Genomic DNA, 15,201 nt, shown 5'->3' on the forward strand with positions numbered 1-15,201 from the left:
TTTCCTCCCTAGTAATTGGAAATTGGAGACACTCATGTTCCAGTAATCAAGAGGGATCCTTGCTGCCGCTTCATGATCCAGGGGCGTGTGGCCCAGTGAAGTTCCTGAGCTGTACAGCATGACCTTGCTGCTGCTCCTGGGCACGGTGCTGCTGGTGGCCCAGCCCCAGCTCGTGCCTTCCCACCCGGCTGCTCCTGGCCCGGGACTCAAACAGCAGGAGCTTCTGAGGAAGGTGATTATTCTCCCGGAGGACACTGGAGAAGGTGCAGCCACCAATGGTTCCACCCAGCAGCTGCCACAGACCATCATCATTGGAGTGCGCAAGGGTGGTACCCGAGCCCTGCTGGAGATGCTCAGCCTGCATCCTGACGTTGCGGCAGCTGAAAACGAGGTCCATTTCTTTGACTGGGAGGAACATTATAGCCAAGGCCTGGGCTGGTACCTCACCCAGATGCCCTTCTCCTCCCCACACCAGCTCACGGTAGAGAAGACACCTGCCTACTTCACTTCGCCCAAAGTGCCTGAGAGAATCCACAGCATGAACCCCACTATCCGCCTGCTGCTCATCCTGAGGGACCCATCCGAACGTGTGCTATCCGACTACACCCAGGTGTTGTACAACCACCTTCAGAAGCACAAACCTTACCCACCCATCGAGGACCTCCTAATGCGGGACGGACGGCTCAACGTGGACTACAAGGCTCTCAACCGCAGCCTGTACCATGCACACATGCTGAACTGGCTGCGTTTTTTCCCACTGGGCCACATCCACATCGTGGATGGCGACCGTCTCATCAGAGACCCTTTCCCTGAGATCCAGAAAGTCGAAAGGTTCCTCAAGCTGTCTCCACAGATCAACGCCTCGAACTTCTACTTTAACAAAACCAAGGGCTTCTACTGCCTGCGGGACAGTGGCAAGGACCGCTGCTTACACGAGTCCAAAGGCCGGGCGCACCCTCAAGTAGATCCCAAACTACTTGATAAACTGCACGAATATTTTCATGAGCCAAATAAGAAATTTTTCAAGCTCGTGGGCAGAACATTCGACTGGCACTAATTTGCCGTCTGTTAGGCTCGGGACTTTTCCTGTTGTAACTTCTGGTGTACATCTGAAGGGGGGAGGAACAAATTTTAAAAAAGGCATTTAAGCTATAATTTATTTGTAAAACCCACAAATGACTTCTGTACAGTATTAGATTCACAGTTGCCATATATAGTAGTTATATTTTTCTACTTGTTAAATGGAGGGCGTTTTGTATTGTTTTTCATGGTTGTTAACATTGTGTATATGTCTCTATAATATGAAGGAACTTAACTATTGCACTGAAAAAAATAGATTTTTTTTTCTGGAGACGTCTTTTTTTTTTAATATAATTAACCTGCCTCCAATTCAAAATAGCTCTTTGTTTGCAACCCTCCTTGTCAAATCTATAATCTTTTTCTGCTTAAAAAAATTTATTGGTATTATGGACCTCTCTCCTCTCTTTTCTGAATTTGTGCTTTTAAATTTTAATGTCTCACTGTGGTCATCAGACTCAGTTTTTACTTGCACCTTGTATTTCCTCCTCACTGAGAGAGTATTATTTTTGGAAGTGGCGGTTTTATCTATGTTCAAGTAAGCCTGCATGTGGGTTTAGCCCTTGGAACCTGCATATGGGTTTAACCACTGCCAGCTTGCATGTGGGCTTAACCCCTGCCAGCCTTTATGTGGGATTAACCTCGGCCACTTGCATGTAGGTTTAACTCATGTGACAGTTAGGTGAAGAAAACGGTCCTGAGAATGAAAAACAGATGATAACTGGCAAGAGGTTCTTTAAGATCCAAATTAGTCTCAGAGGATATGGGCAAAACCCATACTAAACGAGCTATCACCTTGGATTTCAGGATGCTATTGGGGCTGTAACCTTTGCCTTTCGTGGCAACTGGCCTCTGCAAAGCTTCTTAGGAGAGAGCAAGAATCAGGCAAGTTCTCTTCGTGTGTATCTGTCCATCCTGAATCTCACATGAGGAGCACAGTAAGGAGTAGCCTTTGCTCACTCTAGAATTTGTATCCTGAAGAGCAACATATATTTAGGATCTTCTATTTCATACTCAGACAGATAGAACTTCAAAATCAGCCCCAACTTTGCAGTCTCGAATAACAAAGAAAATTAAAACTCCCAAGGACTGAAGTTAAGATGTGAAAAAAAAACACAACGTAACCCGTGCACCTGCACACTGAAATGGGAGTTTCACTTCTCCCTAGAACAGCCACAAAGCAGAGGCTGGTCACAAAAGCCAGTTCTAAGTCTCTGGTTTGTCACACATACCTGACAATCAACCTTTTATGATTAAATAATCTAGACTCTTTTCATAATGATAAATATGGATAAGGTAATAAAGATAATAAGATAATAAAGTGTGATCATTACAGCGGGAGAGAATGCCAGGCATCAGAATTTCCTGACAGTTTGTTCTGAAGGAGTGATACACAAGCAGGCATCCTTGGTTGTTTCCTCCATCTTAGAACTCTCACAAACTGCCCCCAAGCCAACTTAAGATGAAGGCATTACTCTGACAAGTTCCAAGAATAGAGAATAGGCCCTGGAACACGAGGCACTTGTTGAAGGTCTCACTGACTATCAGGCTTAGGGCCCAATTGCATCCAAAGCACAAGTAATCTTGTTTATTTATTCATTTACTTATTCATTCATTTCTTCTTATCTCTATGCGAACTCTAAAGAAAAGCTCAAACTCAGAGGTAGTCTTTTTACTTATTTATTCTTAGCTCTATCTGAACTCTAAGGAAAAGCTCAAAGAGTACTTCTTGACCTGACAGGTCTTTCCTGGTGCCAAAAGTCTTCCACCCTATGAGCTGCACTTGAGCCAGAGGAAGGGCAAAGGGAAACCAGCATTTTCCTCAGCAGTCTTCTTAGGGAAATGAGTCACCTTGGTTGTATTTTCGCAGTCCCAGCCTGATCTGACCTTAACCTCCCCACACCCAATTCCTGGCTAGGACTAAGTGTAGAGGATGCACTCCTCTTCAGAACTCATTAAGGTTTTCCATTGACTACAACCTCCTCAGAAAGAGAAGCAGACATATTTATAGGAGATTTCCGTAGACTTTGTGATAGGCAGAATGCTCCCTTCTGCAGCCTATCCTGGAGTCATTTATGAGAATTTACCTGAAGAACGAGGGGCTCCAAAAAGATTAAACCACTTTTCCAAAGCAGCTCATGGATAATGGGATGGAAAGAAAGCTCCACTGAGGAAATCTGATGCCCAAGAAGATGCATATCTGGAGGTGATAGGGTTGGAGCCGAGTGTGCTGCACCAACAGGTGCTGGTTAGGAATGAGGAAAGTCAGAATTGGCACCAGTAAGCCTGAGCTTCTAGAAATGACATAGCTAATGGCATGGGTAACACAGAGTAGGTGACTAGGATGCAAATCTAATTCATTGCTTTATTGGGGGAACAGAGTACTGACTCAGGGAGTCATGGTCCTGACATACCACCAGAGAAGATGCCAGGAGTTCCAGGGATAGCATTCATTCATTCATTAATTCATTATTCTTCTTAATTTTTTTGATAAAACTCCAGTGAGTCATCACTACATATTAAGAAACAAAACCCCATCACTTCCTACTTCATTCGAGGCATTCAGACCTCATCCTAATCCCATTCAGAGGATCACAAAATAGACCCATGGTCATTCCTATTAGAACAAAATGCAGTGAGTCAGGAGTCAAATGGTATTTGGTCTCTATGATCATGTTGAATGCCATTCCTATTAACAAAGACAGTTTCCTGACGGGAGTGAGTGTAAGAACCTACCCAAGCTCAGGCCACAGCCACCTGAGAGCTCTAGAGAAACGGCTAAGATTTGCTGAGCAAAGCAGCACATACAGGGTTGGACTCAGGCCTCATTTGCTGTGCCAAAGGAGAACTAGCATCACTTTTTCTTCCTCTAGGAATGGACGGCATTGAAGCCCAGTTGTTACTATATAACTGTCATCTAGCAGCCTGGGAACTGGTTAGTTTATGCACTCAGGCTTCCTTTCTCTTCCTATCCTCCACAGAGATGACATGGAGCACTGAATAAGCCAGTGCCCACCATGTCTGCTGCTTACAGATGTGGAGACAAAGTCCACAATATTCATTAAAATGATCTTTTTTCTTGAGATCCTGTGATGTAGAAAGTGCAGTATTAATTCTTCAAGTATACAAAAAGTCACAGGAGTTAAGTATTTTAAGAAGCAAAGAAGTTCTAACAAAGCAAGAGAAATGGCCTTGAGTTGGGTACGGAGTAGAGAGGACAATACGTTCCATAGTTTAGCATCAATTCAGCCACATCCCTGGAAGGAGACGACCAGCCGGTATAAAGAGGATGAATGAAGAATAAGGAATGAAGATTTCCTGTTTGCCAATCATTCTTTTTATAAGAAAGAAAAGAATATTGCCTGACAGTTGCAATAGAGCTATGACCAAAGTCACTTAATTCAAGGGTCACAGAGACCCTGTCCTTTAGCAGCACGGCATTGTGGAGGAATTGCCCTGGAGCCAGAAAATGAAAGTCATTGATGCTACCAAAGGAAGACTTGCTGCATGAAGGCCTGTCTTGAAAAAGAAACTGGTGACGGGGGAGGGAATGGATACAGGAGAGTACAGGGAAAAGGCTTGTCTAGCTAGTATGTAGCTTGGATTAAACACACTAAGCAGCCAAGATATATCATTCACTTGTAGCCTTGGCTAGAGGTTTCCAAGTCGGAGGTACTAAAAGCCTCATAATCCTCCATGTGTCTTTGAATTCTGTGCAGGTTTGTCGATTGCACAAGAATAACGATCTTTATTACACACCTTTTATGTGCTTTGCGTCTTATATTCATTGCTTCTAACATAACTTAAAAAAAAAAAACTTCTTGGCCTTTTGGCTAAGATCAAGTGTAAAAAAAAAAAACTCTGAGAGGTAAGAAATAGTGCCCTAGTTTCACAGTCAAGAAGAAACTTAAGAACAGAGATTAAAACCTTGACCTCTGAAAACAGAGAAAATTATTTATTTGCAAACTTTTCTAGTGTCCTGAATCTGTGCAATTTCCTTCCAACCCATGGCGAGTCAAGAGAAGAAGAAGCACATAGTGGGCAGCATCTACCAAGAAAGTTATAGGGTGTGAGGTTGGACAAAAGAGGACTGAAAAGTCGGTGTCTATAGGACCACACCTGAAGGATGTCCTAAAGGATGTCACAACAGGCAGCAGTTAAAAGAAAAATACATCACCAAGCATGTAATGAATGCCAGATCAAGGATACTCCAGTAGCATAGAGTAAGCAGGGGATCCATAGCCCATCAGCTCCCCCACTTGCTTGACTGAATTATTCTCATGTAAGGAGTAGCCCTGGACCTTCAGCTCAAACTGATGCCAAGGTTACTCCACCTTTTCAAATTCCACAGCTAGGTTAAAAAAAAAAGAAAAAAAGAAAAGAAAACACAATTATAATCCAGAGATTTGGGTGTCAACCTGGTTTGGCCATACAGCCTTTAGTACAAATTCCCAGACCCTTAATTTGCTCTTTGATAAAAATGGGCTGATATTCAACTCAGTTTAAAAGGAAAGTCAATGAGATGAATGGTAAAGGCCATCGAGCTGGTGCACCCATAGGGCTTAGCTCTGAGCAGATTTAGAGTTTAAGACACAGACAGGAACTGATTGTACAGTGGTCAGCAAACACTCACTGTCTTTGTTCTGTCCCCCACTTTCCAGCTATAAGACTGTAGTCATTGCTGTTACTGGACCAGACAGATCCTCTTTCCCATGGCTTCTCTGTCTTCCATCTTCCCCAAAGGCAGAGGACTAACAGCTCCACAGAAATGTGTTCTTGAAGTTTTATCTTAGCAAAGCCACATGACCTAGAGATACCTGCAAAGCTGTGCCCCCTTTCATGGGGAGAACAAATGACTAATGCTTGACTGCTCAACTTCCTTGCTTTTTCACAGGCTACTTCTCGGTATAATTTCTGCTCGTAGGTCCTCTTGATCAGCCTGTGTTCAAACTTCTAAAAATTATGCCTGTTTGTTTCCTCCCATATTTCTTTTTTTCTCCACTCATTTTGGGTGTTTGTTTGTTTGTTTGTTTGTTTTGTTTTGTTTCAGTAAATGAATCAGTTCAGCTTTTGCTTCTAGGACATCTAATGTCTGATAATAAACCTGCATTCATGTCTTGTTCTATGGAAATAATATAGATAGTATGACCGAACTATAGACATCACTTTTTAATAAGACAATAAGTAGAAAACAAGTCTATGTTATTGGCTAGTACCTAGAAGGCTTAAGTGTGACAGTAGATGAAATTGTTACCAAGTTAACTCTTTTCTGTGGATTATTAGACTATCATCAAAACCCCATAGATGAAGCTAGGCATGTTGGCACACAGCTATAATCCTAGAACTTGTGAATTGAGACAAGAGGAGGACTCGTTCAAAGTCATCATGAGGTACATATGGAGACCCCAACTCAGTAAAAACAATTATATCAAGACATTATTGTAACACTTGAAATTCTGGTTCATGAATTATTTCTGGGTCCCACAGATAAAATTGCATTGCTCTAATTCATTTCTGCTCCACAGTACAATATTTCCATTCATTTGCAATGTTCTTTTCAGGGTCGGTACAAGGGGGAGTCTTCCTCTAAACTGCAACCTTGTGGTACGTTGCATTGTGCCTGCCTAGGTAGGAGGTAGACAGAAATACTCGTTTATGGATTCAGATGATAAATCTTGTCCAGTTGTCAATCTAATGTGAAAATTCTCTCCATCACATTCCAGCCTCACAGTGTGGCCTCCCCCTGGGAGTCCTTTCTTTGGTCCATGAACTGCTAGGCACTTAACAATATGGTGTTTTATTCAGTCCTCAAAAGCCCCTAGGGAAATAACCAAACCAAGTTTCATGTGTTTGCTTATTAGCGCAGAGCCAGCAAATAGTACAATACTTGACGTTGGAATCACAAATGTTTATTAACTAAACAAATCTTCCTGCTGCCCAGCTTTCTTCCACTCTGCTAAACTCTAAAGCAGCTTCTGGAATAATCAAATATTCCAGTACTTTCCTAGGCACCCCATTATGTCTTCAAACTTACATTTGACATTCATACTTCTTGGACCTTTGTTCTTTACATTCTGTCCATGAAACCAAGAAGGAATATTTCTTGTGCAGCCTGGTTCATAGCTATGTGGACTTAGACAAATACCTTAATTTCTCTGACTTTCTAGTAAGGAATATAATGCCTTTTCCACAGTTGTTACGAGCAATGCACAAATAATGGACAATTGAACAATTTTAAAATCATAATCCATAAGCAGTAGGTGAGTTATACTTTACTCTTTGTAGTAACTGCTGAGCCTTTGTTACCATTAACCTTGGTTATGCATGAGGAAACTAGAGGACACTGATAGTATTTGCCTAGAGTCCTGTCTCTCCTGGGTGGTCACTAGCATTCTTGGCCTCCATAATTATTCCCTGTTTTCTACCACACTAGGCCATCAAAATTCTCCTGAGGGTAGTCTCTAACACACTTAGCTGCCAGAACTCTCTCCTGAGTGGTCTCTACCACACCTGGCCTCCAGGCTACTCTCCATTTCAAAGAGGAAAAGAGATCTTTCCCAATGGCAAGGGTGAGTGCAAAGTAGTCAAAGACAAATCATACAAGAACTCAGGAGCAATAGCCCCTAAATGTCTCTGGCAGAAAGAATTCTAAAATGACCCCAAAATACCCACCCTTTGGTGTAGATATCTGTTGACTGACCTCCCCTCACATCTGAGTAGCATTTGAAAATAATATGGGCCGCTTATTATCTTAATTAGGCTAATCTGTGTGGCAAAGAAAATAGTTTGTAATTTAGTAGGTCAGTTCAGAATGAAATGGAAATGAAGATGAAGGAGGGGGAGACATATCTTCCTGGCGACGCATAATAGGACTCTGGTAAGATGACATACCAAAGAACTATTGAGACGAGTAGAAGCTAAGGGTATTTCTAGGAACATTCAACAGGGATGTTTGCAAATATCTCATTTTTTTTCCCAACACTTGTGAGCAAGGAAGAAAATGCTGATTAGAAAATGTTCTGTCTGAAACCTTGTTTGTATCTTAGGAAACTATCCCATGGCAGGCTTGGTCTCCTGAGTCACCTACACTGAGTAAATGGACGTGTGTTGAGTTAACCTACTGTGATCTAGTAATGTGCTCACCTTTATGCTAACACAAAGACTCGCGTCAACTTTTCTAGTCCATTCAAATGACTTGTGCTTACTTTTCTATGTCTGCTTTCAAAACAAACAAAATCTGTGGGTCTTTTTTTTTGTTGTTGTTGTTGTTGTTGTTGTCGTTACCAAATAAATACAAGTACATTATATAATCACCAGAGCCTGCATTTTGAGCACTGAGAAACAATTATAATTGCCAATGTTTGTATTCATATCCTTCTACTTTTTTTCCAACCTGGAAGCCATACAATCATGCTATGTTATCTATAGATTTTTTATTTTATCATTCGCTATCTCGTTGGTTCCCTATACTGCCTAAGAAAGCCAGTATCGTATCCATCTCTACATAAAGGAAGTCAGCAAGCAGTTCTCAGTTAAAGCTATGCTCTTTGATTAGTAGTGTTTTGGAAGTGAAGGGAAAATCAGTTAGCTCTGGATCACTAGTTACATCCATTCTAGTAACAAAATATACTAGCGTCGCTGGTTCCATGCCAAGCCTGTAATCTTATACACGCTGGAGGCTGGATGAACATAGTCAGGCAAGTCTAACTTGGCAGAGCCGCATGTATAATCATATGTCGGCTATAGAAGGAAACACTTGGAGGGCTCAACTGGATGAATATGCAATAGGATGCCTCGAATCACATGTTTGAATCCTAAGTTGAAAGGAACACATCACCATTCTCTTCCCCCAACTCTTTTCCCTACCTTCTCCATTTCTCCCTATTGCCAACCTGGCTTTTCATAGCCCAACAGACCTAGAATAGTAGATAGACATTTTATACAATTGGCTTGCTCTGAGAGTTCCAAAAGAGAAATCAAAAGATATCAGGTAATAAAGAGAAAGAGTGGCCTCGTTCTATTGTTCCAAAAATACCAGCTGGGATTCCTTATGGGAAAGGACCTCATAAGGGGCTAAATAATAGGAGGTGTGAATCACAGGGTCCATTTGAAGAGACCAGCTATTTATCAGCTTACTATATATTCCTTTACAATAAAATGGACAGCACACTTGTGTAATGGATCATTGGCTATACTTTAAGGGGAAAATTAATATAGGTTTAAGCTTTCATGATATCAAAGTCCATTACACTAATGCATGTTATTATAAGCCCGTGTGCTCCTATGTAATTTCAGCTACTTTTGCCTCAGTTGTTTGACTCTTTTTAAACTAATTCTTTGATGATATTGATGGTGATTAAGTGATTTTTTTATATAAATCCATTCATGCCACAAGTAGGATGCAGGCTTGTTTGTTGTGATGTTTCTTCTGAACGTCGTTGTGCGATTCCATCAAACCACATGAAGAAGTGCTTTAAAACACACTTAAAGCAAATTACAGATTGAGATCCACTTGGGAAAATGTGCTATATGGAAGCACATAGCCTGCTAGACCTACCACACCTCTTAGACAATTTGTCAAACACTAAAGAGTGTTGCTGAGACTTTTAACACTGAGGATTAAAAGCTGTCTGTGGCATTCAAAAGAGAATGCACGGCAGGTTCTATTTTCCAGCTTCCCAATTTGGAAGTTCTATTTTAGTAGCAATTTACATTTCTACACAATTAAAGACTACCTAATTCTGATTTGCACTTCAAGTATCCAATTTACCTGTAATTTACATCTTTCTTCTTCTTCTTCTTCTTCTTCTTCTTTTTTTTTTTTTTTTTTAATCTCTTCAGAAAAAAACAACCACAAAAAATCCTAGGTTTTAAATGTTGGCCTAATGACGAGATCTGTGTGATACTAGAAAAGTTGGACTAAGCATTTCAGAGGGTCGGTCTGCTGGTCTGTTGAGTGGGAATTAGGAATGGCTAAAGCCTTTAAGCCTGTAAGCATGTTCAGTCACACAGTGATATCCAATATTTATACATTTATTTTTACATTAATATATTTTTCATGGTAACATTCATAGTTTTTAAATAGGATATTACCACTAACAATATAGCATTCTTTCAGCCATCATTGAAACACCCTAAATATCAACACCTGCTGACTTAAATTCTTATTTTTAAAATGCTCTGTGCCTCTAAATATGAATATTCACAGAGAAGGAATCAAGGTCCTGATATAGTCAGAAAATAATACTGTATTTTGGTCTCATGTCATTCTTGACCAATAGCTTCTTGGATTCCCTAAATATTAAGAAAAATAAAGAAGTCTTTGGTGGTTCATACAAGTCAAACTTTAGTCTATGTTAATAAAACAATGACAGGATAGAAGACAATTGCCAGAGGGGCCATATTTGCTGTTTTGAAGTTTTTTCCTACTACCACTCTCTTTATCTTCTAGGGTACAGACAGCAAGGAATGAAGGCTGAGCTATAAACCATGTTCTGCTATTTAGTTAACTGAACATCCTGAGCAGAAATTCTATAACCCAACTGATCCAAACAGACAGGTAATGGTGTGGAGGCCCTGGGAAAGACTGGCTGGAGGTACCTGGACATTTCCTGGCCTATATACCATTTCTTTCTTTGTCTATTCCCTAATTGTATCCTTTTTAAAAATGAGCTGTTGATCTAGTAAGCTAACTATTTTTTTTCAAATTACATTAGCTGTTCCAGAGAATTATGGAACCCAAAAAGAACACTTAAGAATATTTAACTTGCAATCGATGAGTCAGAAATGCAATAGGCAACATGGATGTTCATGTTCAGCTGAAATGGGGGATGGATTTATGGAATGCAGTTCTTCACCTCAGAGATCAGTGGATATCTCAGGAGATTGTCAGAATGAAAATCAATAGGAGGACACCCACATGGTAAGCTCCAACAACTGGAGAACTGCTCCTTCTGAGAGAAAAAAAGCATATATTTAATGAATAGCAAAAAAGAAACAGTGAGAGAGCTCAGTCGGTGTATAGACAAATATATTTTGTTTTTAACATACTGTCAACAAATGCAGGTTTTTGAGCCAACTCTCTGAAAAGTAAAGGTCATTTTGTTTCCATGTAATATTCAAATAGTGAAAAACTCAAGGTAAGATGTGCTCTGCTTCTTCTCTAACTGATGCACATAAGAGATCATTTAAAAGAAAAGTACTTCACCTAAGCCATTTGGAAATTTATTTTTACCCCTTTGGGAAGGAGAGGTTGTTAACTATATTCTACAAACATAAAATGGCATTTTTTTTTCTTTTAGCACTTTATAGTTTTTTTTTTACTCTTGCCACAGCTATTCCTTGAAAATTAAGCTATTCTCCTCTACAAATGTACAGTGACCTACTTAATATCTTTTTCCTTCCCTTGGGAGAGAGGATGACAACGTGAAAAGTACCCTTAAAGAATTTTAAAGTGTAGCAGATATCTTAACCTAATCACCTCCATATATAGTCAAGTGTCATTTCATTTACAGGCAAGAGGAAGAAACAGCCACCTGGAGTAGTTCCTTTGCTATTGCAGTATTAAAACACCATGACAGAGGCGACTTCTAGAAGGAAGGGTTTATTTGGGGCGTACTGTTCCATAGGGGTAGGGTTCATTATGGTGGCATAGAGGAAGCAGGTGGAGGGTGCTGGCACAGTAGCTGAGGACACACATCTTAAACAAGTGGGAACTGAGAGAATGCATTCGACATATTGAGAGTCTTTTGAAACTTTTAAAGTCCACGTCTAGTGACATACATCTTCCTGTAAGGTCAGATCTAAACTTCCACAAACAGCCATCCACTGAGGACGTGTTCAAATGCTGGATATTTATGGAAGACATCTTTTTCAAAAAACAAAACCAAGTGTCCTCAGTAGATATCTAGATAAATAAAATGTGATGTATCCATGAGATACTATATTGATCAAATACTAAAATTAATGATGTTTTGATACATGCATGGATGAACCATGAACCACTTCCAAAAGACAAATGTGGTTACCCATACAAAATATCTTGAGTAGGCAAATCCACAGAAATATAAAATAGACTAATATTAACAGAAAGTAAGAGGAAGGGCCAATAAGATATATGGTTTTAGAGGTATGGAGTTTGTCTTGGGGATATAAAATGTATTAGAGGGTTGGGGATTTAGCTCAGTGGTAGAGCGCTTGCCTAGCAAGCGCAAGGCCCTGGGTTCGGTCCCCAGCTCCGAAAAAACAAAAAACAAAAAACAAAAACAAACTGCGTCTGAGACACCGCCAGAACCTGAAGGGACCTACCGGATAAACAGTTCTCTGCACCCAAATCCCATGGGAGGGAGAGCTAAACCTTCAGAGAGGCAGACATGCCTGGGAAACCAGAAGAGACTGCACTCTGCACACATCTCTGACGCCAGAGGAAAACACCAAATGCCATCTGGAACCCTGGTGCATGGAAGCTCCCAGAAAGGGCAGCGCAGATCTTCCTGGTTGCTGCCACCGCGGAGAGCTCATAAACAACACCCCACAAGCAAACTTGAGCCTCAGAACCACAGGTAAGACCAACTTTTCTGCTGCAAGCGACCTGCCTGGTGAACTCAAGACACAGGCCCACAGGAACAGCTGAAGACCTGTAGATAGGAAAAACTACACGCCCGAAAGCAGAACACTCTGTCCCCATAACATGCTGAAAGGAAACAGGAAAACAGGTCTACAGCACTCCTGAAACACAGGCTTATAGGACAGTCTAGCCACTGTCAGAAATAGCAGAACAAAGTAACACTAGATATAATCTGATGGTGAGAGGCAAGCGCAGGAACCCAAGCAACAGAAACCAAGACTACATGGCATCATCGGAGCCCAATTCTCCCACCAAAGCAAACACGGAATATCCAAACACACCAGAAAAGGAAGATCTACATTCAAAATCATATTTGATCATGATGCTGGAGGACTTCAAGAAAGACGTGAAGAACTCCCTTAGAGAACAAGTAGAAGCCTACAGAGAGGAATCGAAAAAATCCCTAAAAGAATTCCAGGAAAACATAAATAAACAAGTAGAAGCCCATAGAGAGGAGTCACAAAATCCCTGAAAGAATTCCAGGAAAACACAATCAAACAGTTGAAGGAATTAAAAATGGAAATAGAAGCAATCAAGAAAGAACACATGGAAACAACCCTGGATATAGAAAACCAAAAGAAGAGACAAGGAGCTGCAGATACGAGCTTCACCAACAGAATACAAGAGATGGAAAAAAGAATCTCAGGAGCAGAAGATTCCATAGAAGTCATTGACTCAACTGTCAAAGATAATGTAAAGCGGAAAAAGCTACTGGTCCAAAACATACAGGAAATCCAGGACTCAATGAGAAGATCAAACCTAAGGATAATAGGTATAGAAGAGAGTGAAGACTCCCAGCTCAAAGGACCAGTAAATATCTTCAACAAAATCATAGAAGAAAACATCCCTAACCTAAAAAAAGAGATACCCATAGGCATACAAGAAGCCTACAGAACTCCAAATAGATTGGACCAGAAAAGAAACACCTCCTGTCACATAATACTCAAAACACCAAACGCACAAAATAAAGAAAGAATATTAAAAGCAGTAAGGGACAAAGGTCAAGTAACATATAAAGGCAGACCTATCAGAATCACACCAGACTTCTCGCTAGAGATTATGAAAGCCAGAAGATCCTGGACAGATGTCATACAGACCCTAAGAGAACACAAATGCCAGTCCAGGTTACTGTGTCCTGCAAAACTCACAATTAATATAGATGGAGAAACCAAGATATTCCATGACAAAACCACATTTACACAATATCTTTCTACAAATCCAGCACTACAAAGGATAATAAATGGTAAAGCCCAACATAAGGAGGCAAGCTATACCCTAGAAGAAGCAAGAAACTAATCGTCTTGGCAACAAAACAAAGAGAAGAAAAGCACACAAACATAACCTCATATACAAATATGAATATAACAGGAAGCAATAATCACTATTCCTTAATATCTCTCAACATCAATGGCCTCAACTCCCCAATAAAAAGACATAGATTAACAAACTGGATATGCAACGAGGACCCTGCATTCTGCTGCCTACAGGAAACACACCTCAGAGACAAAGACAGACACTCCCTCAGAGTGAAAGGCTGGAAAACAACTTTCCAAGCAAATGGTCGGAAGAAGCAAGCTAGAGTAGCCATTCTAATATCAAATAAAGTCAATTTTCAACTAAAAGTCATCAAAAAAGATAAGGAAGGACACTTCATATTCATCAAAGGAAAAATCCACCAAGATGAACTCTCAATCCTAAATATCTATGCCCCAAATACAAGGGCACCTACATACGTAAAAGAAACCTTGCTAAAGCTCAAAACACACATTACACCTCACACAATAATAGTAGGAGATTTCAACACCCCACTCTCATCAATGGAGAGATCATGGAAACAGAAATTAAACAGAGATGTAGACAGACTAAGAAAAGTCATGAGCCAAATGGACTTAACGGATATTTATAGAACATTCTATCCTAAAGCAAAAGGATATACCTTCTTCTCAGCTCCTCATGGTACTTTCTCCAAAATTGACCATATAATTGGTCAAAAAATGGGCCTCAACAGGTACAGAAAGATAGAAATAATCCCATGCGTGCTATCAGACCACCACGGCCTAAAACTGGTCTTCAATAACAATAAGGGAAGAATGCCCACATATACGTGGAAATTGAACAATGCTCTACTCAATGATAACCTGGTCAAGGAAGAAATAAAGAAAGAAATTAAAGACTTTTTAGAATTTAATGAAAATGAAGGTACAACATACCCAAACTTATGGGACACGATGAAAGCTGTGCTAAGAGGAAAACTCATAGTGTGAGTGCCTGCAGAAAGAAACAGGAAAGAGCATATGTCAGCAGCTTGACAGCACACTTAAAAGCTCTAGAACAAAAAGAAGCAAATACACCCAGGAGGAGTAGAAGGCAGGAAATAATCAAACTCAGAGCTGAAGTCAACCAAGTAGAAACAAAAGGACCATAGAAAGAATCAACAGAACCAAAAGTTGGTTCTTTGAGAAAATCAACAAGATAGATAAACCCTTAGCCAGATTCAA

General features: G+C 40.4%; 1 protein-coding gene across 1 annotated transcript in view; it reads left to right on the plus strand.

The window, feature by feature from the left end:
- Hs3st1 (heparan sulfate-glucosamine 3-sulfotransferase 1) overlaps window positions 1–2,394 on the plus strand; it is a 30,604-nt gene extending 28,210 nt beyond the window's left edge. The window contains exon 2 of the mRNA XM_032916042.1: window positions 13–2,394. Within this exon, the coding sequence (XP_032771933.1) occupies window positions 119–1,057 (939 nt within the window). The 5' untranslated portion in view covers window positions 13–118 and the 3' untranslated portion in view covers window positions 1,058–2,394. The remainder of the gene's footprint in view (window positions 1–12) is intronic.
- The last annotated feature ends 12,807 nt before the right edge of the window (window positions 2,395–15,201 follow it).

This window comes from Rattus rattus, chromosome 11 (genome assembly GCF_011064425.1).
Source record: "Rattus rattus isolate New Zealand chromosome 11, Rrattus_CSIRO_v1, whole genome shotgun sequence".
NCBI lineage: Eukaryota > Metazoa > Chordata > Mammalia > Rodentia > Muridae > Rattus > Rattus rattus.